The sequence below is a fragment of the Merops nubicus genome, unplaced genomic scaffold, assembly GCF_000691845.1.
Source record: "Merops nubicus isolate BGI_N331 unplaced genomic scaffold, ASM69184v1 scaffold11874, whole genome shotgun sequence".
NCBI classification, from domain to species: domain Eukaryota; kingdom Metazoa; phylum Chordata; class Aves; order Coraciiformes; family Meropidae; genus Merops; species Merops nubicus.
In genome coordinates, this window is record NW_008604943.1 from 7671 (window position 1) to 35417 (window position 27747).

General features: G+C 37.2%; 1 protein-coding gene across 1 annotated transcript; it reads left to right on the plus strand.

The window, feature by feature from the left end:
• Positions 1-976: 976 nt before the first annotated feature.
• GABRA4 (gamma-aminobutyric acid (GABA) A receptor, alpha 4) lies at positions 977-27473 on the plus strand (the record flags this gene model as incomplete). The annotated part of the gene is made up of 7 exons (XM_008939190.1): positions 977-1044; positions 3434-3654; positions 3757-3839; positions 5581-5724; positions 7102-7254; positions 10481-10740; positions 26940-27473. Coding segments are annotated over 7 exons (1463 nt in total), but the record flags the coding sequence as incomplete, so codon positions are not given.
• Positions 27474-27747: the final 274 nt, after the last annotated feature.

Consider the following 27747-nt stretch of genomic DNA (forward strand, 5'->3'; position numbering starts at 1 on the left):
ATGATTCAAAGCAATTTTTTTTCCTTTCATTTTTTTTTTTCCTTTCTGAGAGGGACATATTCTTCTGCTTCTAACCATTTTAGGTCTTTCCTCCTTTTACTTTTAGATTTCAAATACTGTGGTAAAGCCTGAATTAACAGACTCAAGCCATTTGTCCTCTTTAGAAATTTGAGTTGCAGAGGTTTAGAAACTGTGGTTGGGAATCTGTAGATCATACTTTTTGTTTCTTCAGATAGATACTGTATGGTAAGACTATCAGTAGATTATTATTAATAATTTATGAAGTGAGTTAATTACCTAAATTAAACCATTAGCTACTACTTTGATCACAGAATCATCATAATAATTGGTAATGATTGTTATCTTTCTAGCCTTTTACATTTGGAACAGACCTAAGACCTCTGCTCAGTGCACTGCTTTTAACTGTTCGAAGTATCACTTAGTTCTTTCAAGATAGGCTCTGTAGTAGCATGTGGACCTAGGTTCAGACCCTCAAAAATCCTTAGATATCCAACTTCTATTTTGATTGTTAGTGTTAAAGCACTTAAGTACATGGATGGAGTTCTTGATGCCATGGTACTAAGTTGCAGTGTATGGCATGTTAATAACTGTAGTCTGGTTGTCACCAGTAGGACCAAATGTTAGTAATAAATGCCTTGGAGAATGTGGATTTCCTGAATTCAGGGCTTGTTGTTAATTAGCATGGTGTTTTCAGTGAGCCTTTTAATTTTTTGGCATGTTTTCCTGTCCATTGAGTCAACGTTTGTTTTCTGAATGGAGATTTGTATGGAAATGCTGCTTTTGATTTACTTATGTGGTAAAGGTAATCGAACAGTGCTTGTTATTAGAGACTTATCTCAAATGACCTGTGCTTCCATTTTGCTCTTAAAGTGATAACCGTTCACACACCAGGATCATTTATGAGAATTGTTGACCTGCAAAATTAAAATTTTCTTGCTCACTTTTCATACATTAGGTCCTGTTACTGAAGTCAAAACAGATATATATGTCACCAGTTTTGGACCTGTTTCTGATGTAGAAATGGTACGTATTTCTGGGATTAAAATGTGATTTCCTGATTCTGAGAAACCATTAAATGCAGTAAGGAGTGAATGTTTCATCTATACTGTTCTGTCAATCATGCAAAGTAGGCAAGATTAGTAACAGCTTAATTTACAGGTTATAATTAGATACATCAGGCCTGATTCTGGTCACACTTTCGCTGTTTTTTGGCTGGCTTAAGGATTTACTTCATAGGGTTTAAAACAGACTTTCATGGTGTAGAGGCAGAATCAGGCCTTGTGGGGTGTGTCTAACTCAGTCTACTGTGGGGAAAATGTGTAATATCTTTGAAATTGCTTTTCCTTTCTGAAACTTGTGTTATTCTCAGGTGAATAATAATGACATCATTTCACAGTACTTGATGTTTTCATTTCAGATGAATGTCCTTTGCTGATCTTTGTGCCCCTTTTAGCATCACTTTTAGCAAATGTTTGACTGATAAGTGTTTTCATAAGTGTCTGCAGAAATTGAATGTCAAAGTGACATGCATGAAATAGTCACAGAAGAGAAATGTTACATTTGCACTTGCTGTTATTTGTGCCTGAATGGCATTTGCATTCATTTAAGGTCAAATCCAGCAAAATTCTCATCAACTTCTATAACCCAGTGGTATTTATTTAAATGACACAATAGTTTCTCTTTTTACAAAAGATCCAAGAAACCTCATCGAAGTAACACAGCCATGTGTGTTGAACTGAAATACTTTAAGGGAAAGGTGTTTTTGGGGCAGTAAGTTTATTTTCCCATATAGTACTGTCATGCACTTTGTGGTGCACCTGATTTGGCTCTATCATGTAGAAATATATGTGATAGCAAGGTATTTTTTCAAGGGTTGCAGTCATGACATCAGTCTCATGTTGAAAAGCATCTTACCCCTTCAGTGGTTGTCATGTACACAGTGATGCTGTTCATTGTGACAAGAAGTGCAAGAAACTGGTCCCAAGGAATTCTAGTAATGTGTGCCTCCAGTCTAAAATAAAGATTAAAGCATCTGATATGGGAAATCATTACTTATATTGGAGAAGGCAGGAGGGAGAACATAGACTGAAGGTAGGTAAAGAACTGGCAAAAGGAGCACCTCCAGCAGATGTTTCCCCTTTCATCATTATGGATTAGTAAGGAGGCTATTCAGGGATCCAGGACTTGTTTTTTGCACTAATTTTCAGTTAATGTATCCATTAGTGATCCAATGTAATCTGAATGTGGCTGCTCTCACAAAACTTGCTGAGACAGCAAAGTGTGATATCGTGTCAGTACAGGGGATGATCAGAATGTCTTTTCAGGGCTTGGGTTACTTTGGTACCCAGTATAATGAAAATGGTTGAAATCTTACAAAAGCCTGTCATGTGGAAGCTAATAACAGAAACAGCAATGAAGTCACTAGTGAAAAATGACAATTAGAAAAGAGACTTTTCATAGATTAACTATAAGCTACAGTGGAGGACGCAGCCATGGAAAAGAAGATAGGTATAATTCTAAGTTGCATTACATTAGTAGACATGCCTCCTTGCCAACATGAATAGACACGGCTACAATGGTTACACTGCAGAAGAGTTTGAAAGTCACAAAACTTTGTTTGCTTTAAGAACAAAATCATGACTGTAAGTTAGACAGGACTTTGTGTTACCTTTTTTAATTGCCAGCATGACTTTTTCTTTGCAAAGTGCTTTAGCTTCACAAGATGAGAAAGGCATTCCTTTGTCCATTCATTCACATAGGATTTATCATGATGTGCCTGTGTCTGTAGTTCTGCAGTTGTTTGCATGTTTGTTTTTTTTTTTTTTTTTTAAGCATCTGAATGGTTTTTCTGAAAGTTAGTGGAATAGTTACACAGTTAAAAAAGAAATGTGTGCATATGCAAGTCTACATATAATTTATCCTTGTTTTGTGGGCAAAGCAAAGGAAATACTTAGCTTTCGTAAGATAAAAGGTTACTTTTCATGACTTGGAATAAAATCTTATTTCATAACTTTAAACTGGAAGTAATAATTTGTTCTGATATTTTAAATTTAGCCAGCAGCAGAAAATCCATGGGTATCTTTTCTTTAAAAATCTGTTGACACTTACTTCAGAGATCATTTTTTTTTTCCAGTTACATGCTTTACTACAAATTCAGCTGCCTGCTTCCTGCAAGCTAATTAGATTAATTTTTCCTTAATGATTAAATATGTGTGGCAATTTATTGATATGACTAATGAGAGAAATTAAGCTATTAAGAAGTACACAACACAGTTTAATTGGTGGAAATATGTTTGTGTAGTGGACTTAGCATTTTCTTTACCAATGATTTCTTTGTTCCTGAGGGATTTCTTTTTTTACAGGAAACACACATGCAAATGTGGTCTTTGTTTTTTTCTACAATTTAATACAGGAATATACAATGGATGTTTTCTTCCGTCAGACATGGGTAGACAAAAGACTAAAATATGATGGCCCTATTGAAATTTTAAGACTTAACAACTTGATGGTTTCGAAGGTGTGGACTCCTGACACTTTCTTCAGGAATGGGAAAAAGTCTGTTGCACATAATATGACAGCCCCAAATAAGCTCTTCAGAATAATGAGAAATGGCACCATCCTGTACACAATGAGGTACTTAACGTCTTTGTTTGACTTCTTGCAATTGCTGTATGCAAAAGTTATACTACCTAGACAAAATGGCAACCAGCGACTATTTAATTTGTTCCATTATAGGCTTACAATAAGTGCAGAGTGTCCCATGAGATTAGTGGATTTTCCCATGGACGGTCATGCTTGTCCTCTCAAATTTGGGAGTTGTAAGTTGCAATTATGAAATTTCTTGTGACTTCAGAATTTAAGTAGTAGAAGTAGATTTTGAGCAGTTACTGGACTTTCTGAATATTAGTCTTGATACACAATTCTTATGCAGACAAAACTCCTGTTAAGTACCTTGGGAATTTTATTTACACTCTCAAAAATTAAACTCAGGCAGAGAATTAAAAAGCAGGCAGTAATTCAGCTACTACATTAAACCCCACTATTCTGGCCTCATAGTTCCTTGAAATAGGTAGTTTTTCTTAGTCCTTAGGGAGGAATTGGATACTCAATGAAGTGAGAGATTCTGTGGAGAAGACAAACAGGGGGGGATCCATCTTGGCTTACAACAGCCAGGTAAAAGGCACCTAGGTAAGCAGGCTATATGAGTTTCTCTACCGTTAGTGGAGGCAAATTGACATCCAAATATAGATGTAGTTTACGTGCAGAGATTTGATCTTTACTTGTATTTGTCTATTTCCTGGCCTACAATGGGAGTCTGCATGGCTAGCTTAGACTAGATAAATAATTCTTAGGCTGGTAAGAGGAATCGTAGTGTTGGTGACTTTCCTTTTCTGCTTTGAAGTCAGACATAGATTTTTGGATCATCTCCAAACTTTGGCTAGAAGGAACATTTTGGGACTTACATGCATAACAACTGAGGCAGGTAGTTATGATTCCCTGATTTGAATCTGCAGCAGAGACCTCTGAGACCTCCTGGAGATAGCTGATACACTCCATTAACTTCCTTGCCGTTCTTCTAAGCCTTCTCGGTCACTGACTTCGCTGCTGTACACTCTAATGTAGTCAGTGGCTGGACACTAGTCAGCTCTGGACCCCAGAACTCTGAACTTAGAAATGATTAAATGTTCTTCATAATCTTTCCTTAGCATAAATTTAGCTTATACAGCTGAGTTGTCAACCAAAAAGGGGATATTAGAGACACTGCTCTGGTAAGGTTTTTCATCCCTATTATGGTGAGACTGGAGACCGTGTGGCCCCAGATTTAGCTTTGGTATCAGCTGTATGATAGTGGAGATTCAATAGTGGGGGCTCATCCACAGGCATATTTCTTCAGGCAAAATCACCGGCCAGCAGAAATTGCATTTAACGCTAATCTGATATTTTCCTCAGTAAAACTTGAAATAAGATGTAGCCATTTCAAATGTAAGACTGATTTAATTTATTTTTAACAGGAGTTTGGGCTGCATAGGGATTGAATTCTAGCCCTAATTTATGTCTTTTATATAAATGAGAAATGTTTATTTGGGTGTGCTTTTTTTTGGGGGGTATTTTTTTCTGACCTCTGGTTTCTGGCTTTTATTATAGTGTAGTTTTTAGTGTAATATTTCTTTTCTGTAAATAAATGTGCACCTACTCTCTAAGATGTATCCTCCGTATAAAAGCTCTCTTTTATATATTAGTATGTTTTAATGATAAGATTTTAGATAGAGATTTCTAATAATAATTTTTAATAAAGAGAAACTTTCTATGCTCAGTAATTTCCAGAAAGAACTTGTGTTTAGACTTCACATTCAAATGTGAAGTGAATTTGTATGTGACATATGATCTTAGTTGCTATTTATTCTCATCCAAGGGTGGCTTTTAGGGGTAAATTAACATGAAAGGTATCTTCTAAAGCTTTTAGTGTGAGTTTTGACATTCAGTTTCAGTAGGTTTGAATTGGATTCTTAGTAAGATGCAAGAAGTTTCCTATTTATGCAAACTGATGCTGTGTTGTAGATGCTTATCCAAAGAGTGAAATGATTTATACCTGGACAAAAGGACCTGAGAAGTCTGTGGAAGTTCCTGAGGAGTCTTCCAGTTTAGTTCAGTATGACCTGCTTGGGCATACGGTATCCACTGAAACCATTAAATCTATTACAGGTAGGAATCTCATCAGTAAAAGTCAATTTCAGGTAAAACTAACCATGTAATGTTGCCTGAGGCTTTTTTCCTGCCTTCCTGTAAGGTATTCTACCAAAAGTGATAGGGCATATATTAAGGGCTGACAGTATAAATCTGAATTCGCTTTCTGTTCTTCAGATTTACACTTGTAGATTCATTACAGTAGATTGCAATGGTCTTTCAGAAAGCTAGAATGAGATCATTACTCTGAGGGGCAAGACGAGCATTTAATCACTGCTTAAAATGCAGTTTGAAGAGTCAAGAGGACGCCTGCATGAGGAAGTAATTTCTCAGCACTGCATCCACATGATGTGCAGAAGACTTCCTTTGTTTGGCAGTGCAAACAGCTCGGGATAGAAGCACAGCATACAGAATGGGTTATTAAAGCCATAAAAACCCTCTAGTCAGATAAGGGTAGGCACAAATGCATTAGTCACAATAGATACTTCTGCTGATTTGTGCTGTAAGAAATAAGGCAAACGGCAACTACAGGCATCTGAAATGAGTGAAGTATCACTGATGAGCAGTGTGATGACAAACAGGCATATTCCCAAAATATTTTTAAAATTTGGAATAATTTTCTAAGCATCAGCGAGTTTGGGTGTTGTGAGATGGTCAAAGTGAGACAGATAAAGCAAATTATTTGTGTTGCTCTGTGGATATTTTTCTCTGATAAAACAGCATTTTGCAGTACACTGGAAATGTACTTCTCAGCATATTATTATGAGTTTACAGTAGAGTTTTCTTACTGTCCCCAAAGTACTTATTCTATAGTACTTTATTTAGTTTATTCATTTTGTGGTAAAACTGCTTTTTAAAAAATTTAATATTAATTATAATATTTTAGATAAACTTATAGTATTTTTAATTCTTGTCAATTATTTTTGAATTGTTTCATTATCACAGGGGTGCTAACATATAAACCTGGTAAAAAGCTGAGGCTTCCATAACATTTAATGTGCATCATTGTTGCTATTGTTTTATTTGGCAGGCAGGTACCACAATGCTGTGGATTCTATGCTAGACAGATAGCTTGTGTCTTGGGACTCCTTTCTTCAACAGTTACCAAAAGAATTTTTAAAATCATGTTTATACTGTAAAATGTAATCCAGTATTAGCTGTACATTTGTAGTATTTTTGATATCGGCTTCTAAATGGCACTGTGAGGACCTTCAACTTCAAGGATTTTTTGTTTAAAACTTTAATTCATTCTTGTCTCTAAGGAACATATCTTTCTATACATGGTAAGTGGTATGAATAGCATAGCCTTAAACAATTCTAGCTGATAGTCTGAAACAGTTATTCTGCAATACTGATTTTACACAGTCATAAAAAAATCTTTATTTTCTTTTTTAGGTGAATATATTGTTATGACAGTTTACTTCCACCTCAGACGGAAAATGGGTTATTTTATGATTCAGACCTATATCCCATGCATTATGACTGTGATCCTTTCTCAAGTTTCTTTTTGGATAAACAAGGAATCTGTTCCAGCTAGAACTGTATTTGGTAATTATTTTTCACTTTTTCTCATATTACTAGTTTTCATGACTTTCACTAGAATAGATATTTTTACTACACTGCCTCCATACTCGTGCAGAAACAAGGGAATAATGTAATTTTAGAGGAATTTTTGCTATTAACTTATGAAGAATGTTGTTATGTGAACCCTTGGAATCTGAAGGGAAACTTGGAACGTATAATCTGAAGGATGTTATGGTTGCATGTGGGAAATGGGTGTACAGTTTTCGGGAGTCTACTTGCTTGGAGGACCAAACTGGGAAGACCTGGCCCTGAGTAATACAGTCAAGTCCTTAGTCTACATCCAGAGCAGTTTTATTCTCCAGTGGACAATATTGTAATTAGTTGTACTGACTTTTAATTTGATTGAGGGTGTGCAGGATGTACAGATGTCTTATTATGAGATATCTATGTCATCAGTGGAAGCTTGCTATAATGCTTAGATCCTCTTACTGAAATTTCATGTTTAGTGCTCGTCTCTCCTTTCTGCCATTGCCATTATGGAAATGAATTCAAAAAGCAAGATGATTGCAAGATATTAAAATTGCCTTCATCAAAATAGAGCTTGAGTGAGATGTTACAGTGACCTCTGAAAATAAAATAAAAAAAAAAAAAACCACAAAAAATTCTATAGAAGACAAAGCATAAGAAATTAAATGGAAATATGATTCCTAACGAAGAAGTAGGATAAAAACATTTTTAAAAGCAGTCTTTACAGTGCCCTGTCTTGACTTTGTAATGTACTGTAGTCTAAACCAGGACTAATCAGGAAGAGAATGTTCTACAAAAAGCCTTTTTATAGATAGATGCTGGCAAGAGTGACAGGAATTAATGTTTCTATGTGACGGCCCTTTCAAATGTGTAAGTGGAGTCAGAACACTGTTTAGTATCACAAATTAGACAAAGTTAATGATTGTTATAGGAGAAACAACCTGTAACCTAGTAAGAACCCCACTAGCTCTGAAGCATTACATTAGGCAAACTAGTATATCATTTCACATGCCTTTGTGGTGATATTAAATAATGGTACTTTTTTTCTGAAGAGAATCTTCTCATGAATGGGAAAGGTAGTGTCTGTATTTACAGACAAAATGTGATAATTGAAAATGTACAAATTACAGAGCAATTACAGAGATGTAATACATTTCATTGTATCCACATGTGAAACTGAAAACAAATAAAAATAATAAAGTATGGACATTCTCTAAATTACAGATCAGTCTCTAAAATGTATTTGAAAGCAAATGGCTTAAAGTATAGCTAAAACTATCTTTTCAGTTTTCTGACAAATTCCAATAAAGACCCTGTTTTCTAAAGGTTTTCTTAAGACAGAAATGTTGAAGGCAAAAAATAGGAATGGAGCTAGAATACCTGCTATTGTACCAGCTTTCTAGAGGAACTTTTAGAAGAGGCTAACCAAAAGATCTTTCCGTTGGGCATCACGTGATTAGGGAGAACTTGGCAAAGGTAACACAGGAAGGCTACACAAGGAACTAAGGAATATCACGTCATGATTTCTGCAGTCAGAGCTTCAGACACCCAAATCTGGTGATTGTGAGATATCAGTGTTTCTCAAAAAAAAGAGAGCAGTAATTTTAAAAGATGTTTTTAACATTAATTTTTATATTAAAATACTCTATTATATTTTGATATGGTTATGTGCATTTCTAATCAGAAGCTTGCAAGTATGTATCTCTGGATAATTACAGTTAATGTGTATATAGAATATTTATTACCAGAACTTCATTCCCTACCCTGTAAATTCCAATAGCACATATCCAAAGGAAGTTGCAGTGGCAGCTACAAGTCTCCCAGAAGAATGATTTAATATGGGGAAATCTGATAAAGACTGCAGTACTCAACTGAACATTATCACAGCCTCTCTTCCTTGTATTTGGGGAATGGTTGGTCATTCAAGTCACTTCACCCTATTCTTACATCTATTAAACAAATGTCTTCAGAGAGACAAGTCAAGGAAACTATTTGCTTGAAGTGGATAAAGGTAGAAACAGGATGATAGGGCTAAGAAGGGATGAGTCTTTTCTAGGAAAAAAATAACTTCCCATAATTTTTTTTTTTCCTCAGACTTAAACATTTTCAGTAATGTGTTTTTTCAACACCTTCCTACTGAAGAAGGTTTCGTGAGCTTGCATCTGTGTTTTTATCCTGCTGAGTTTTCTCTGAGATATTCTTTGTGGTTTTGTGAACTGGCTATTACTTTTTTTTTCTTTAATAGGAAGGACTGGTTTTAATGTGTCAAGTTCTCTGGTGGAATACCACCATTTAGGGAATAGGGGTTATGGAAAACATGCTTTTAATTATTTTTAATTCTGAGCATATGCATTTCGTCTTGCATTAAAATGGGTACAGTGTTATTTTCATAAGAGTAGAGGTATCTCCATTTGTAGGCAGTCTTCCTTGAGGTTATCATGGTAGGACTTGTGCAATGTTCGCTATGCATTTGGTATTTTACATTTGTATGACATGGGATATTTTGGATGAAAAAGGAAAAAAAAGCCCCTATACCTTGGTTTTATACAGCATGTATTTGCTTTTGAAGTATTATTATGAAGTGGTCATATTTTGCGTTCATTGTTCATGCTTGTACACTTTAATTAAAAAGCTGTTTTTTCAGAAGATGAAATTCTAATTAAATTTTACCGGTTCACTAGTAGCAGAAGGGTTTTAAAGATAAGGTGATGATTTCTTAATTAACAAAGTTGTTAACATAATATTCTAGTTTTCCTTAGCACCAAAATAATTTTCCATGACTTAATGGCACATGGATTATAAACTGGATCAGGGGAACAGACACAGGCTAATAGATGGCATTCTGAACCCATTAAAGGAAAAATCATAGTTTTGTTGCAGTCTGAGGAGCATTTCCCTATTTAACAACTTAAATTATGTTCAAATGTTTAGAAAATAACTTGTAAGAAATTCTAATGAACTTGACATAAAAAAATATGAGATGATGGATTCTGCATTTTCTTCATGTGAACAGTAGATGGTCTGTTGAAGTCATGGCGTTCCATGCTGCCTTTAAAGACTGGTTAATTGTTTTGTGTGCATAGCTGCTCATAGATATACAATAGTTGCCACAACTTAAATCTCAAAAGGCTCTTAAGTGATTGAAAATTCTTTGTTTGAAGCTGCTTGCCTATTCTCACTTTGTTTTACTCAGATTGAGCAGTATTTTTTTTTTTTTTTTAAGGAATAACCACAGTGTTGACAATGACGACACTGAGCATCAGTGCAAGGCATTCACTGCCAAAAGTATCCTATGCTACTGCCATGGACTGGTTCATAGCGGTCTGCTTTGCCTTTGTGTTCTCTGCTCTTATTGAGTTTGCTGCTGTCAACTATTTCACAAATATTCAAATGGAAAAAGCCAAAAGGAAGACAGTAAAATCCCTTCTTGAATTTCCTGTTGCTCCAGTACAAAGAGAAAGAAGTACAGAAGAGACATTCATGGTATGTTTTCAGCTTTACAAATATTTTGTGTCTCTTTGGTAGTGTGTCTTAGCAAAAACAGGCCTTTAACTTCCTCTGAGGTTCCCTCTGAGCTAACGATGCAATGTAAGTGAGCCTATTGGAATGCTAATGCCAACATTATATTAAATGAAAAAAAAAAAAAAGCACAATTTAATTCTTATTTGCCTTATTGCATTAACTAGGGGAGGAGATTGTGTCCATCCATACCTGCAGTCTCTTCCATATTTAGTTGTGTTTTGGTGAAGGTCAGCTAGGTGGGTGTCTTTAGGAAACTTTCTTTCCCTTTGCACATTGATTCTAATTGGCCTGATTATACAGACCAAGGTATTATAGATAAGGGCAGCATGTTATCTTATGTGGCTAATGTCTTTAATGAATTGAAATAAGATAAGGCATTGCAGTTGTACATTGGAGCGCTTCCCTAGACATCACAGTTCTCCTTTCATTGCATGTATTTTCTATCTAGATTTTTGTTTCTTCATCAGTTATAATTTCAGGAATTTTTGAAGAATGCTGGATGAAACCTTTGCATTCCCCATAGATTTCATTTTCATGTAAATTGCATGTCTTTGCTGAGGAGTTCACCTCAACTTCTGAAAAGGTTTTGAGGCTCTGTTTAACAAAATGCATTCCAGCTTTCATAGTGCTTTGGATTGAGCGTCACTTGTGTGGTAGCTTTTTCAGTGTGCAGACCAGTTAATATATTTATATTCAATCTCATTTCCAGCTGAATGCAGCAGTGGTTCTCCTTTCCTCGGTTTCCCATTCCCATATGCTTACCCTCTGCTTCATCCCTCCTGTATACAGCACACCTAGCTAACAAAGTCGTTACAGCACTTGCACGGGCCATGCTATAGGCCAGTAATTCCAAGCCATGACTGATTCTTGGCAACACCACTCAAGAAGTAAGACTGTCAGCAGCATTGTAATTTACTCTTCCTGTCAGACTGACTTTGTAATTTCCTTTGCCTGAGCCATGATTTAAGAACCACTGTTTTAGACTAACTCTTGGTAATTTTGTCTTCAGTCTCTTTTCACATCTCATTTGTCTCCTTCCCTATTCATCTGCTCTTTTTTGCCTTCCCACCCCTTCCATTTGCTATCACTGCTCAGCTGCTGTCCACCCACTTCCATTTTTCTTCCTCTTCTTTGCTCTCCTACCGTATTTTTTTTTGCTGTTTTCAATCTCCTGGCTGTGTTCTGTTAGCTCCCGTTTCTGCTTAAAAGAATAGATATGTTCCTGAGGAGTTTGTTAGTCATCACTCTGTTGGCTGCTAGTAAGAGACAGGAACAAAAAAAAGTATGTTTACAGTAGCGTGTAGTTCACCCTGTGCATAGAGGTTTTAGAGCCATTAGTTTATGCTAAACTTCTTGATCATAGAGCAGGTCGTGCTTAGCCGTTTTACACATAGCATTGGAGAAATTTCCCTTTCTTTCCCTCCTCCCCCCTTTTTTTAACAACAGAACACACAGCTTCACCCAACTCAAAAGCTAAGTAAAATGAGATGTAAACAGTTCTATTCCACTGCTTAATTAATACCTCTGATAAATGTGGTAGTGTGCTTGCAGGTTTGAGTATTTGGAAAGCACTCAAGGCAGCAATCTACTTTTTTGAAGGGTTACACATTAATGAGTATATAATTGAGAGGCAATGTTGATGGTACCTTGAATTTATTTATTTATTTTTTAATGGCTCTTTCTCCAGTTATGCTTATGCTGAGACTTGAGATTTTATTCTTCCAGGACAAGCATACAGGGTGAACCTACAGGTACTGCTATAAGCATTGTGCTGTCCTTTCCATGACTAGAAGATGACTCCTGTTCTGGTCTCTTGCTGTGCAGAACAGAAGCTAATATTGCTGTTCTAATTTGTTAGAAGCTAATATGGCTGTTAGGCTCTGCTTTCCAACCTGACATGTAACATAGCCCTCTCCTTAAGAATTTTAGTTTTGCTTATAAACGACTAATCTAGAATTTTCTTGAATCAGATTCATAATAAGGCTTCTCCCCTCCTCCTCTGCCCTCCCCCCGCACATATACTGTCTAATCAATGCTGATTTACCAGACTTAACATAAGCTCAGCTCAGATGAAGGAAGCTGAAGGAAGCTCAGCTTCCCTGTGAGTTTATGGTGCACAAAGAATGCAGGACAATAGCTTAACTGTAGCATGTAATCTGTAAGCATTGTTTCTTAACATAAAGACTACTAAGTTTTATCTCCATAGCTAAATGATAGGATTTGATTTCTTAACACAGTTAGTGTTTTGAAAAGTCTGTACCACATTACCACTATTGTGCTAAAAATTCTGGTTTTAGCAGTACAATTGCCAGAACTCAAAGAAATGTTTTATTTTAAGCTTGAAAGCTTTTTCAAACAGACTTTGCCTAGTCTGGTAAATTTGCCAATCTTACAAAATAAAAAGTTTTCACTTAGCCCACGGAGGTACTACTGTTACTGGTCTACTAATTGGAGGAGGAGATCGCTCTTTTATGCCTGTTAGCCCAGTACTTTTCGTATTTAGTACAGTATGCCCGGTACATACAGGTGGCTGCACTGGCTTTTCACAGCTGAGGTCCTATCTGTACAGATTCCCAGAAAACAAGAAAAATACAGAGCAATTGAGGCTGTTAAAGAAAATAAACAAGCTGATATTATACTTTTAAATGAGAGTTTCATTTTATGGACTGTTGATTCTGCATTATTCACTGGATGGTTATATGATTTTTTTTTTTTCTTTTCCCCAGTAATGGGGTGGAATCGTCCTAGACGTGTTCTAGAAACTGCATACCCTATAAAACATGGAGATTTTACTTTCTGATAGTCCTAGAAATCAGGCATATTAATAATAAAATTTCACAAAATAAATTGCACATAAGTGGAAGTCCTTTTCTGACATGTATGTCCAATTTCTGACCATAAAATTGAAGTGGTCTTGCTTTATTTGATCCGTTTGTATGTTATTCTAATTAGAATTCTTGGTAGTGAGTTGTTTTGTTCTTTTCATTTAAAAACACTTTTCCAGCTGTCTTGGATCAAAGACAACTCCTATCATTATGATCAAATTATTTGGGATGTGTTCATTCATATTGTGAATTTCTTCAGCACCACAAACTGCATTTTTACTGTAGCAAACGTAGACTATATGCTTTTCTAAATTATTGTTGTGCGATTGTATTTCTTTTTTGGGGCCCCATGATGGGTATGACTGATCAATATGTTGATTACAATAAGTATTAAATAATTCTGGAAGCAAGCTAAGTAATCTGAACTGTGCTAATTCCAACAAAAAATCCTGGTGTCAGGATTTACTAATTTGCTAATTTACTGGGCCAGGAGTGGCAGGAGTGAGCCTGTAGTGCCTGCAGATGCGATGTGTGCTCCTCTATCACTTGCTTTGGTTTTAGCCATGGTATTTTATAACCTCTTTTTACCATCCTCTCCCTCCCTGCCCCATTCCAACTCTTTCTTTCTTGTGGCTTGTAGCTTTCTTTTTACAAACTTAATGTGTTTCCATAAGAAGGAGTGCAGTTCTGCCGTAGACATCCCATGATCAGGACCCATGCTTGTTTGAGATCTGCTCTGAATTCACAAGGGACTTGGACAGCCTCACTCATCTCTTGTCAGGCACAGTGAGATAGTACTGGGGTCTGTCTAAGCCAAGAGAGATGGCTTACACCATGGTCTGCTGTTATTTTCTTGTCTTGGGAGCAAGTTAAAATACTTTCAGGTTAGAAGGAAACTGTCCCTAAATATTCTGAACTCCTTTCTTTAGTAAATGCAGAAATGTTGTTGCCAGTCAGTGTGTGATGGAAATGAATGATTTATATTTTGTTATTGGACTCCTGAGTCTATTTTTATGCTTCTGCACTATTTCCATTTAGCTGTATTCCTATGAAGTTTATTTTTAAAAACCTACCCAATTTTGGAGATGAAGAATGCTACTGAAAAATAGTCTTCAAAAAATAGGCTCCTAAACACTGTTAACATGAGCTTCAACCTCATCTGTTAGTTAAAAGAGTGTGAAACTTGGAAAAAAAAAAAAACAGGTCAGACTCAAATGAACCTTCTGAATGGAATAATTTCTTCAAACTCAGTCACAAGCAGATTGTAGCTCTCAAACTTTCTTCCTCTTTTTTGAAGACAGTTAAGTACCTTGTTCTCTTGGGTAAGCCTCCTAACATCTAATAGAGGACCACAGGGCTGTGAGAAGTACTCAGATCCTAGTGAAGGACTTCAGGCTCAAGAAATGAATAGAGTTCATGCAAATATTAGTGCCTTAAGGACCATACAAAGGGAGGCCGCTGCGCCACATGAATAATTTCTTTGACATATCAACAATTTTCTGTTGCCCTAGTTTAATTAGTCAAGATTTTTGTTGTTGATGATTTACAATCATAATATGCTAGTATCATCTTTAGGTAGGATCAGAGTGTATGCAGGTCATAAACAACTGGCAAATTTCGTACTGAACACTCTTTGAAAGGTGTGAGAGAGTGACAATGTGGGGTAAGGTTGCAGTGACGGTGAGAACTTTGGGTGTTTGGTTACCTGAAGATAGAATAGATCCAAAATGTTTCTTGAAATATTTTATTAGCTGTGATGCTCAAGTATAATGTTTTGTGGGATTTCCCCTCCCCCCCCTTTTTTTTTATTTTTGTTTAATGTTTTCTTTGTTTGGTTTGGCTTTGTTTTTTACTTGGTTTGCTAGACTTAAACAGTCCTACCTAGCAACTGTCTCTACTTACAATATATAAAGCTAAATATGTGCTCAAACAGTATGATTTGGGCATAAATGTGGGGTGTACAATTTAAAATGGTTTTCTTAATATTTCACATAGGATGTCTTTCTAAATAGCACAAATTAAAGTGTTATATTAAAAAATTTGGTCTCTTTCCAAGAACCTGATATTGCTCTACCTTTAACTTGGTTGAATTGTGGAATAATTTTACAATGGAAGTAGAAACATTTGTCTACTGCAAATTGATCAGAGTAATTACTGGAAATATGCAGTGTAGTATTATGTTGGGGGCTAGATTCTGACCCAACTTTACTGTGATGAATACTGCATTGAATTCCAGAATTCAGTTATAAAGAACATAAATAATGGCTGGAAGTTGATAAAATGAAAAAAAAGTTTTGGAACTTGAAGCTGAGGATTGAGGTTTTTTTCTTATTGATAGTGGAAATGTTTACGGTTTGGAGTTTTTTTGTTTGTGCTCTGTTGTGTGGTTTTCTTCTTTTTTTTTTTTTTTCTTTTTTTAAATATGCACAAAAAAAGCTGGAGTTTAATTTCAGCACCTGATTTATAACTAAACAAAAAGTACTGCTGAAGTGCTATCTCCTCCAACTCTTTCAAGGAAATGTGGTAACTACTCACACTTCAGTTTTCTGTAAGTATTGTAATGAACTACCACAGTAGTAGGTCAGGGAATATGAGGAGGGGTATATCTGGCTGTTGTTCATCTGATGCTCAGTGTTTACTTTAGTTACTGGAAGACTTAATTTAAATAATATCAGGATAAGGCTTTTACTTTGGAAATCAAAGCATAGCTCAGTAATGTAAATCTTCAAAGTGGCTATTCTAGAAAATAATAAACCCCATTGTTTTTAATTCTAAAAATATACTCTAGTGCCTTTCTCTTTCTTTGTGCTGACCTACTGGGGGAAAAACCTCCCAAAACCATATTCCTTATATTTTCATCATTAGAATAAAGAATACATGTTCCGGTTTAATAATAAAAGTTATTTTCTTGCTAATATCTGTTGCAGGCATTAAGATATGTCTTATATTTATTTAGTTGAAATTTTCTTCCTTTTTTTTTTCATTAAGTACTCCAAAAATCTATGGTACCATTTTAGATACACCAGGTCAGAACAAACCTGTATGTGGTGACAGGAATAAGATTTTTCAGGCTGTTCAGCATCCTTTATAATGAAGATTGTCAGGGAGTTTATAGTTTTCCCTACGATGATTAGTAGTAAATGATGCCTTTGAACACAAGAATCTTCATATTTGTACTTAAACCTTTTTCTGTATTTATATTTAAATTCCAGTTTAGTTTGCCCTCCACAAAGAGTTTTCAATATTGGTAAGCCAAATGACACCAAATTGCAATTGAGTTTCACAGCTCTGTGTGTGAGATTTCTAGTTCACTTCATTTTTACATTGGGAAAATTAGAGTCAGAAGAAATAAATGTTGAAAGACTCAGGAAAATCTATGAGGCAATGAGTGTTCAAGACATTTTCAGCAAACTACTGAAGCAAATTTAACTAGAGCTTTCAGGTAACAAAAATGGAAAGATACAGAAAATAATGAAGATCTTTGGTCCCTAATCAGCTGTTCTTCTTCCTTTCATATTTGTTATACAGAGCAACTCCACAGTTGTTTAGCACTTGACCTATCCTAATAGATTTACTGTCCCCCACACCCATCGTTATGTTTTCAGTTCTTTCATTTTTCTCATTATATAAATAAAATCTTTAAGCACTGTGCACACCAGTACTTAAGAGCCATATACATGCATAGGTATACGCATGTGTGTATGTATATATGTGTATGCATGTGTATGGTTCTTAAGCACCATATAGGCAGATAAGTTTATTTGGCATAAATTTGGCATCCATTTTTGGAAAAAAGGTTCTTCTAATTAATATCTCTTTAACAACTTTGAATTCACTTTTCTTCTACATTGTGCACTTTAAGGCCTGTCTATTGGTGGAATATATAGATGGATTGCTCTTCTTACCTCTTCTCCCCTCCCATCATATGATTTAGACAGCAAAATGAGCAGCATGGATGGTGGGCTGGCTCTTTTACCTTATCTCCCCTCACTTTTTCCTCTCCAAATAATCTACATTGCTCTTTACACTGCTAAAGCTATGGACTAGAATTAATTGTGTTTGGTGGCAGGTGGAGCTTTTCCTTGGTTATGTTCCAGGGCTCTGTAAGGCAAAACAAAATGTCTAGTACTATTCCAGTAAAATTTTGATTGACTGGCTCTACAACATGATAGTAAACCATGGTAGATTTCTCCTCCAAGTTGCACATTTGCTAGCAGCACGGCAATATGGTGACTCAGTGGGATTTGGGACAAGCAGCATTATTTACACTGATGGCAACATGCTACTTCCCTGGTAAATGTCAAATGGTGTGAATTTGGCAGGCTACCTAATGTCCTCCCAGAAGAACAGACTGTTTTCTTAGGAAGGAATGGTAAGGATAAAACCCACTATGGTAGAGTATAATAGGGAAATATTACTAAATTACCACACAAACAGTTTTCATGTTGCAACTAAACAATAAGGAATGCCAGACTTTCAGTTGCTTTAAGCCTTCCAATTCTTATATGAGTTTTTGTCTGAATTATTTGACATCTCCCCATTTGGGAAACCTATGCTTTCATGTAGTGCATCACTGACCTTATATATTAATTTACCTGTGTCTCATTGAAGATTTAGTAATGCTGTCATGAAAGGCTCTGATCTTAGTCTTGCAAAATTAACGGCAAGGCATAAAGATGTTAATTTACTGTTGACTTTTCATTATAGTAACACTGCTTTGTTATATGCCTTCTAATAATTAAAATTCTTCTGTGCAATTTTAAAACTGCTTTGATTGTGGTACCCTTTTCAGGTTTTTGTTTGTTTGTTTGTTTGGTTTTTTTTTTAAATTATTTGTTTGGTGTGGGTTTTTTTTTTTGTGTGTGGTGTGTTTTTTGTTTGTGGTTGGTTTTCTTTTCTTTTACTTAAGGAGATTAAGTATCCAGAATGATGATTAGGCACCTGAAAAATTTAGTTACTAAATATCCTTGAGTGGGCAAATACAGAACTGACTTGCTACTTCCAAAGTGTTTGCCATGCATCTGAGGGGGAAAAGTACTTACTCTGTTTCCTCTGAAAGGCCAGCATGCCTATTAGATACAGCCTCCCACAAACCCCACATGGGAGTCTGAGCAGGTTTGAGTCCTGCCCTTTCTGTGCTGGAGAATTTTATTAGTAACCAGACTGCTAGGAAGACTGTGGGATATTAAGTTCCTATGGAAGCTGTTCTTGTTGTGTTAAATAATTTATATGGGGCCAGGGAGAAGGAAAGGAATTGTTTCTGGAGCCAGCTTGTCTGTGCATACATGTCAATGGGAGGGCGAGACTGAAGTGTGCAGAATGCAACACCTATAACAATGAATGAGAACCACTTGTCTTAGAATATACAGTAACCTGGTGGGAAAGTGCTTGAAATGCCTGTGTTGATATCTCTGTGACAGAGAGGGCAGATTTGAGAATAAGTCTTCTATCACCAAACCTGTGCTCCCATCCTGGTCACTGGGTTACTAAAGAGGAGGACGGAATCTTTTTGTGTCTTTTTACGGTGTGACTTAGGTAGCGTCAGAAAAGAGCTCAGAGCTAAAAGCACTGCATAGAGTTGGATGGCTGCTTCCGCAAAGGCAGATAATTTAGGCTGTGATCCTACCCAGGTTATTTCTCTCCAGCTTTTACAGCTGCTTGCTGGATATTGAAGCATTAGTTCTCTCCTGCTAGGACTGGTACCAGATGGTGGTGTTGTGACTTGCAGATCCTGCGTTGAATGTATTCCTGAGAAAATAGAAGGTACTTCATTAAATATTTAAATAAATAAAAATAATTAAATATTGAACTGCCTCTGTACCAGCAGGAGTTACCAATTTAGTGATATCCTGTGTCAAAGATCTGCTGAAGATCTAGAAGATGTATTGGCCTGTAACAATGAACTCCCTGTTTAAGTAAATGGTGCAAAAGCTGCTCTGGGACCTTGCAGAACGTTGCTGTGAGGGTCTGCCATAGGATGAGGCTGACGCAGGTCTTCTGAAGTGTCTGTGTGTCCAACCCCAGGACTGATGAGCAATTTTCGGAAGAGTGCTGAGATGGATTAGAAGACCTCTGAATTATATTGCAAATACCTGGTCTTAGTTTTAATGTGTACTTGTTTATCAGCTGTTGATGATGACTGTGCTTCCAATGAAGGGGATTTTTCATACTGAGTACTGTGGATTGTCTCTTAGCTCAGACAGTAGGAACTGCTTATTTTGGATTCACATCCCAACTGGATGTATCAATCATAAAAAATATGGAGCAATTTAAAATTACAGAGACTGATTTAAAGCTGCTATGTAGAGCATTAACAAGTTGTATAGGGAGATGCTCTGGAGTTGTATAAAGGAGCTAACTGTACAGTGCTGTACCAACACAAGAATTTCTCACAGCTTGAAGTGTTTTCAGTGCTTACATTCTTAAACACAGTCCTAAGAATAAAGTTTCCTAATGCCCTGGTAATCACTTTTATCATTGCTGCATTCTCCCCAAGACTTGGCATGTGATAAAAGTGATAAAAGATAATGTTCTTGTTTGTTTTACAGATTCTAGGTTTGCCTTATCATAGAGAATATGCACTGTGGTTGTTACCAGCTCTCTTTGTTCTGTAACAGGATGACTAAGTTTGTCGGTTCAGTATTGTATATTACTGTGCTGATGATCCTCTTCTCATGAATCTCAGCTCAGCTGCTTGCACGCTACTTCAGTTCATGCTAAATTTACAATCCTGACTTCATAGCAGTGCAAAATTGGCTCGCTTGTCAAAAATTGGTAATACATACAATACAATCCAGTGCTTCATTTCTTTGGCTCAAGTCAAGGCTCATGTAGCCTTAGAGAAAGCTTCAGGATCTCCATCTTATGTGAGCAGCTGTTTATAGTGTTCAAACCTTGTTAAATATTGAAGAGCTTAGACTGACTCATATTTGTGCATCATCTTGGTGTGGTAGTAAACACCAGTATCCCTCAAAGTTGAGCTTAAATAGAAGAAGCAAATGATCTACGGATTGATTTTTGGCAATAGATTTGTTGTCGGGTTTTTTTTCTTCTATACATTCTGTCATAGAAGCTGACCATCAAACTCGCTCCACAAATCTGGCACAGTATTTAACAAAGAATTGTATGGATTTGTGTTTAAGTATGCTAACAGCACTGTTCATTGTATTATTCATGGTCAATTGCATATGAATCCACTTGTCAAGGGAAGGATACTGCTTTAATTACCACATTTTACAGATGCCTGCGAGGAAGCTGGTTTAGTTATACTGTCTTCATGCCAAATAAAATGGACTTTCTGCTCTGGGACTAGCAAAAAGGCATCTTGCAACAGGACTTTTTACATAGGAAGAATTTGTACTAAAAGTATTTTTCCCCACTTCAGTTCTTTTAAAGATAAAAAACATGCAAAATAGCATGTAATGATGAAAATTAAAGCAATATGTTTATGCTTTTTGGTACAGTAAATATTTCAAAAGCTTTTTATGTATTGCATACTGCACAACAGAATTTGCCTGACAGAATCGTAACCTCCTATCCTATTGCCCCCTGACTCCCCAGCAAAGTATGTTTATGCATAGCATAGCATAGCATAGGAGCTTTCTAAATCTTTTGTACTGAGTTGGGGATTTGGTGGAGTTTTTTAATTTTTTTTTTTTTTTTCAGTTGTATGGGCTAATTAAATATTCATTTGGATAGAAAGGTGGAGTGATTCTTGAACTCTTCTGAAAATTCTGGCGTTCACATTTCCCTGTGTTTGGTCAATTCCTTGGCTTTGTTAGTGCTGTCACCTATTTACCTCTGGTCTGTTGTACCTTTTAGTGTCCCTAAATCGAAATATTGGTTATAAATGTTTAAAGTCCCATGGGGTCTGAAAATCAGCTTTCACTGTTGCCAATCTTGGCTGTAAAAAAATGAACAAGAGATTGGTGCTGTTGATTCTTGGCATTAACGTATCCCAGCCAACCACAGAGCTTTATCCAATGAAGATGTCCTACAATTATAACAAAATATATATTCTTAGATTATTATCAGAGTTTGAGAACTTTGTCTATGCATGGGCAGGAATCTCAGATTGTCCAGGATTTTGAAATTCTCATTGGCAGTGCTTCTACCAGTTAAGGTTCAGAGGCTAAATGCTTCCGACAGAATCAACAGCAAGGTGGTTTCCTCTGGAAGGAGGGTAAAGCAAAGGAAAGTACTTAGAGCTTCTGTTTTGGTGGTGGTTGTGAAGTGTGGATTTGGTTGGACCAAGTCAGGATGATAGGCTGTTTCAAAGGAAGGGTGAGGCATCGTTTACATAACCAGCAAGTTGTTGTGTTTATTGAAAGGCAATCTTTATTAAATGTATTGACTGGCATTGCATGCTGTAATATACTGCAATGTATAGTGGCTTCCAGGCTTCCGTTTTACATTCCTGAGCTACACCATTTTAAATGTCTCCTAAAATTCTCACTGAAATGCCTCCAGAAAATCAGATCTTTTCTCAGTCTAGAGTAAAAAATGTAGACTCAGTATTTCCTGTGGAGCCCCATCTGGACTAGCACAGCAGCTCTCTGTTGCCTCAGGATAACTGAGTGGTTTCCTGGCTTGTCCTCAGAAAAGAATCTTTACTTGGATAATCCCTTCATTTCTTGTGTTGCATTTTAATTTGGCTTCCATTTGATTTTCACATTTTAATTTTTTGTTTTTGTGCCTGTGGTGGGTTGACCCTGTCTGGATGGCAGGTGCCAGCAAAAGCCACTCTATCACTACTCTTCCTCAACTGGACAAGGGAGATAAAATATAATGAAAGGCTTGTGGGTCAAGATAGGAATAGGGAGCGCACGCAGTATTTACCATCAGAGGCAAAAGAGGCTTGATTAGGGGAAATTAATTTAATTTATTACCAATCAAATCAGAGCAGAGTGATGAGACAATTAAAACTAAATCCTAGAACACCTTCCCCCTATCCCTCCCTTCTTCCTGGGCTCAACTCCACTCCTGAGTTCTTTCCCTCCTCCCCACCCTAAGTGGCACAGGCAGATGGCGAATGGGGTTTATAATCAGTTCATCATACATTGTTTCTGCTGTTCTTTCCTCCTTGTACTCTTCCCCTGCTCCAGTGTGGGGTCCCTCCCATGGGAGATAGTCCTTCACAAGCTTCTCCAACGTGGGTCCTTTCCATGGGGCTGCAGTTCTTCACTACTGCTCTAGCACGGGCTTCCTATGGGGTCACAGCCTCCTTTGGACATCAGCCTGCTCCAGTGTGGACCATGATGGGCTGCAGGGGTACAGTCTGTCTCACAGTGATCTTCACCATGGGCTGCAGGGGAATCTCTGCTCTAGGGCCAGAGCAGACTCCTCCTCCACCACCTTCTTTGCTGATGTTGGTATCTGTGGAGCTGTTTCTCTCACAGATTCCCACTCCTCTCTCTGGCTGCGGTTGGTCTTACACAGTTTTATTTTCTCCCTTAAATATGTTATCCTAGAGGTGCTACCACCATTGCTGATGGGCTTGGCCTTGGCCAGCAGTAGATCTGACTTGGAGCTGTCTGGCATTAACTGTATTTGACATAGGGGAAGCTTCTAGCAGATTCTTACAGATGCCATCCCTGCAGCCCTCCCACTACCAAAAACTTGCCATGCAAACCCAGTACAGTGTCTCCAAACTAAAAGCTACTGATAGGCAGTAGGTTTTTGTTTCTTTCTGTTGTTTTTAAAAAGACTAAATAAAATAATTTTGGGAGGCAACAAGTGCTTCTCCATATATATAATTTTATTGGTCAGATTGTCATTATAACAATATCCTTCTAGTAGGGGTATGCACCATAGCAGAAATATCCGTGGAACATTTTTCTGAGTACAAACTGAATGTTGCATTTTACTGTTTTGCAAAGTAGTGGTTATCCTGACTTCTGCTGATGTCAACAAAATTTGGTTTGTTAAGGCTTGGCTGTGGAATCAGCCTTCTTTCAGGTTTTTGTCAGTGACCTTGGCACTAAACTTTAGATTCTGTAGGGTTGTGAGATAGCATCAGTACAGAGGAGGAACAGACTAATATAGGAAGAATTGAATTATCTTTATAACATTGCATAGAGGAATTTATAGGGATTGTATGTATACAACCAATAAAAAGAATCTTTGCTAGAAACTTTTCAACCAGAGAAACCAAAAAGGAGAGACACCTGAGTGCTTTGAAGGGGACAATGAGCTATTGTCATATCATCTTGAGTAAGGCAAGTGCAAGAAAAGGATATGTGATATGGTGGGCAATGACTTTGCATTCTGCTCTACTCTGACAGAGCATGGAGCTGGGTGCTCACCACTCAGCAGGAGTTAAAAAAGCGAGGCAGGCTGCATGCTTCTTGTTTTGCTGCTGCACATTGCCTCTGCAAAGCCCACCAGGAACAGACGTTGGAATGTGTTCCTCTTTGGAGTTCTGGGGTGCATAAGGTGTTGGAGATAAGCACTGACCCAGGACACTTTCTATCTCCAATATTTAGGCAGCTCCTAGCACTACTAGAGTGACTATGAACGGTTAACATAGGCCAATGCCCCAGCCTTTCTGTGCATAATATAGCATCTCTCTCTGTGGAACATGCTTGTTTCAGTATGCTTCAAGGACAAAGTTTAATTCAAGAAGACAAATCCAAGGTATTACAATGACATTACACAGTAACAATATTTTTTTTTTTTTTGGTGATATGTTGTTAGAAATACAGTTTCTAATTTCCATGCTCAGAGTACTTGGAATGCGGTTTCCAGGGAATTAACAAAAAAATGTACCCACATTTCTGGGGCTTGTTATGCACTGCTAGACTGTGATATCTTACAATGTTAGCTATTTGGGCTTTATATGTACATGGCAATACTTCTGAGGAAACTGTTTCTTTCTAAATTTAAGGTTCCTGAAGTATTGCAAGTTTTATTTATCAGTGGCAAGAGAGCAAATGCCCAGTAGACTTCTAAACAGTTACACATTTTGAACATTTGAAATAGTTTAAATATTTATGTTCATTATTGTGTAATGGGGAAGAGAGACCTATCCAATCTACTTTGCAAGCCCTGTCCCAGCGCCTGGGCTTTTGCTCCCCAAACACTGCTTGAGAGCTTTATGATGGGAGAATCTTACTTGAGCAGAGCCAGGTTGTCCAAGGATCTGCATGTAGGAGGTAAAACTCACCTCCTTTCAATGACTCCAGTGCCAGCTTCTCCATAGCACAGAGCTATTGTTTTGGGCAGTCAACACAGATTACTTGCATCTGCTGAGCTTTGCAAGCCTCTAAGTAATGTGCAATACTCCATCAGGTATTACCAAGTCTTTAGTAAACACACTCCTGTCTTGATTGTGTTTTATAATTTCAATTTAGTCTTGAAAGCTGCTTTACTATTCATGGGTCATTTGCAACCCTAGTGTGAAAGTATCCAAACTGCACACCTGTGTGTACTTCTGCACTTCCCAAAGAGTGACTCAGGCTTCTTTTTCAAACAGTACAATTAGTGCTTCTTTCAGGAAATACCAGTTTCCTCTGGCATTTATTCCAGTCCTCTGCTTCTTTGGATTGCAGATGCAAAAAAAAAAAAAACAACCAAAAAACCAAAAAAGAGATTGACATGCTTCTATGCAGTAGGGAAAACTGTGAAAGCGAAGAAGGATTCTTTGATAGATCAACCATGAGCTGGCAAATACATCAGCCACGAACTGACGTATAGCTGTGACAGCTTTGGATAGATTCCAGCCAGCAGTATTGCTGGGGACTGATTTGCACTGCAGTTGACCAGGATTTTGACCATGGTGGGAGTACTGGAGATCCCAAGTGATTTGTTGCTGTTCTTGTTCTTGTTGTTTTGTATTTTTTGCTTTATTATTTCAGATTTTTTTCCCCAGCTTTAAATTCTCAGTTTACTTAAGCCAAACAGCTCAGCATAACTGATGCAGCAGACAGACATGTTTGTCACTCTCCTCACTACTCAAGTACTAGTACCGTGAATAACACTTCAGTTATTCCCTGTTACTGCTCTGGCACATAGCCGGAGAGAATTCCAGTTGGATGAAGGAGGGAAGAGAGATTGCTGCCCACTTCCTCTCCCTTTTCCTTGTGCTGTGAGCCTTGGCAGGGTTCTGTGGTAGGGATGAAGGGAAGGGGAGCCAAAGGCATAGTAGGTGTGGTGCAGGGCAATGCCTGGGAACAAAATCATCAGAGAGGTGCAAAATGTGATTTTTAAATTATTTTATTTTTTTAATATAGAAAAAGTAATTGTTTGGTCCTGCGTGCATTTAGACCTGTATTGCTGCTGTTGAGTATATATGCCACATCTGCCATTAAATATTTTTCTTTTGGAAAGTAGTGAGTCTTTGCACAAAATATATTCATATATTGTATCTAAAATATAATATGTTTTATATTATATTTTAGTTGCAAGACTGAAGGTTCAAAAGTATGTTCCGCTGGTACCCTTCCAGAAGGAGCTTCCTCTTAAATGCAGAAAGACAGACAAAGAGCATGACTCCCCCTCCCAGAAGTCAGTAAAATATTAAACTCTGCTGAATTTCCCATCTGTACTTCCTTATCTGTATTTCAGTTTCTCATCCAGCCTAATAAGTACTATTTAGCTTAAGTATATCTTTCAGAAGACAACCAGACTTGCCTGAATTCATCAAGTGATGGAGTATTCACCACTTTTCTTAGTTAATGGAAAGGAGTAGTTCATGAAAGTGATTTATTCACTTGTTCATTTGCAGCTGGAGAATTTATTGTCTGTGGCTGATGTGAAAAAGCAGTGCCTTTATTTCTGAAAGAGCAGCAATGTGGTAATTTTGTTTGGTAAATACTTGTATTTTAATAGCGTCTACCCTAGAAGACAGACTAGAGTTCCTAATATGTGGTAGTTACTCCTCTGGAGATATAAAACAGAAGTAAACCATTATGGCTGGTAAGTTGCATCTAGTATGTTTTTATATCATCAGAGAAATAGATCAACACCACAGAATTTTATTTTGAGCATGAGCCTGGGGAAAAAAACCCTGACTCTCACCTGTGAATCCTTAGCCTCATGGTAGTAAGTTTATCTGTGTACTACATCACATGGAGACGATGGGTCGGATGTGTTCATGCTGGTATTCCAGACACAGGTAAAAGGAACTCTTGTTTATCACTTCATATACTATTAAATCTATTTTCACAAGCATGTGGTATTTTTGTGCTCCAGGATCAAACTACTGGTTACATTTGTGAGTATTATTCTGATATTGATTGATTATAAAGTTTCCATTGGTTCTGTTTAAGAGTTTTTTGTTTGTTTTTTTTTTTTTTAAGAATGACTAGTAATGTTTTTTTTTTGGTCATTTTACAGAGTACAGATGCCAATTCAAATGTGAGGAAAAGAACAAATGCCACAGTACAATCTGAAGCTCTTGGTGGGAGCCGAATTGACACAAGGCACAGCTCCATCCATCCTTCCTCTGTAGCTCAGGGGTCTTCTGACAGTACAACCCATTCCCTTTCTGCATCAAGTCCCAACCCTTTCACACGTGTCAATGCATCAGAGACATTGTCTTCTGCAAGAGCTACCCCACCAGCTCCTCCTTCTACCCCAATTTTAACTGGATTTGTATCCCAGCATGCCACAGCTGGATCCCCTTCCATTCAGCACTTGCTTGGATCTAGACTGGAGCAGATTCAGACCACCACACCTAATACATTAGGAGCATCTACAAAGCCATCTGCTGTCCCAGCACCTGCTCCCCCTGCCTCCCACTCTGGCACGAGTAAGATAGACAAATATGCACGCATTTTATTTCCTGTTACCTTCGGAGCATTTAACATGGTCTACTGGGTGGTGTATCTATCCAAGGATACCATGGAAAAATCAGAAAGTCTAATGTAGTTTTGCTGCTATGTAGTAGTTCCTAAATTATACTCATATTTGATGCAGAGTTTCTTCTTTTGAAACTATTTGAAAAGGTCAGTAATTCTTATTTATAAAAGCTGTGTGCTACTTTCCCATTGTAAAGGCTGGAGTTATTGGGGATAATTAGTCAAGTCCTACAAGAGTAATGGGTAATAGATTTATCTTCCTCCCTTCAGCTAGCAGTGAACCATCACTCTCTTCAGACAGACTACTCTGGCTACATAGAATTTGCCTTGGAGGGAACATGCAC